The sequence below is a fragment of the Tamandua tetradactyla genome, chromosome 5 (genome assembly GCF_023851605.1).
Source record: "Tamandua tetradactyla isolate mTamTet1 chromosome 5, mTamTet1.pri, whole genome shotgun sequence".
Taxonomy (NCBI): Eukaryota; Metazoa; Chordata; class Mammalia; order Pilosa; family Myrmecophagidae; genus Tamandua; species Tamandua tetradactyla.
This window is the reverse complement of record NC_135331.1, coordinates 89,259,234-89,259,727: the sequence shown is the minus strand read 5'-3', so window position 1 is coordinate 89,259,727 and position 494 is coordinate 89,259,234. Positions and strand designations below refer to the sequence as shown.

General features: G+C 51.4%; 1 protein-coding gene across 1 annotated transcript; it reads left to right on the top strand.

The window, feature by feature from the left end:
* Window positions 1-251: 251 nt before the first annotated feature.
* Window positions 252-494, top strand: SMIM40 (small integral membrane protein 40). Its single transcript, XM_077159202.1, has one exon. The coding sequence runs from the start codon at window positions 252-254 to the stop codon at window positions 492-494; it is 243 nt and encodes an 80-aa protein (XP_077015317.1).

The window sequence follows — 494 nt, the reverse complement described above, 5'->3', positions numbered from 1 at the left end:
TACTGTCCTATGATTCTGTGGTTTGCATTGGATGATTCCTGTTCACATTGCACTGGATGATTAAATGACTGTTCCCAAAGGCTCAGAGCCTCTTCTTTCCTTTCTCCTTCTTGGGTGAGGGAATTCGGGTCATGGTAGACAGGTGCAGAACTCATGGCCAGCACCACAGTCTGCCTTAATCCCGGGAGTGCTGAGCCAAGGCTTCCATCCCAGACTCCCTAATTCAGCCAGCTGTCAGACTGTGGGTCAGGATGGCAGAAGAAGAAGGCAATGTGGATGAGGAAGATGTGTTCCTGGCATTTGCCCATGGTCCAACTCCAACCAGGGGTCCTGTGTGTCGGGCCTTGGACAAGGCTTTATTTATCTTCCTGGCCCTTTTTTTGGCACTGCTGATGCTGGAGGCTGCCTATAAATTGCTGTGGCCACTACCTTGGGCAAAATTTGGGGACTGGCTCCTGGGCACACCTGAGAAGGAGGAGGAGCTGGAATTGTGA

Coding starts and splice junctions, on each gene's coding strand:
- SMIM40 (XM_077159202.1), top strand. CDS start 252: ATGGCAGAAGAAGAAGGCAATGTGGATGAGGAAGATGTGTTCCTGGCA.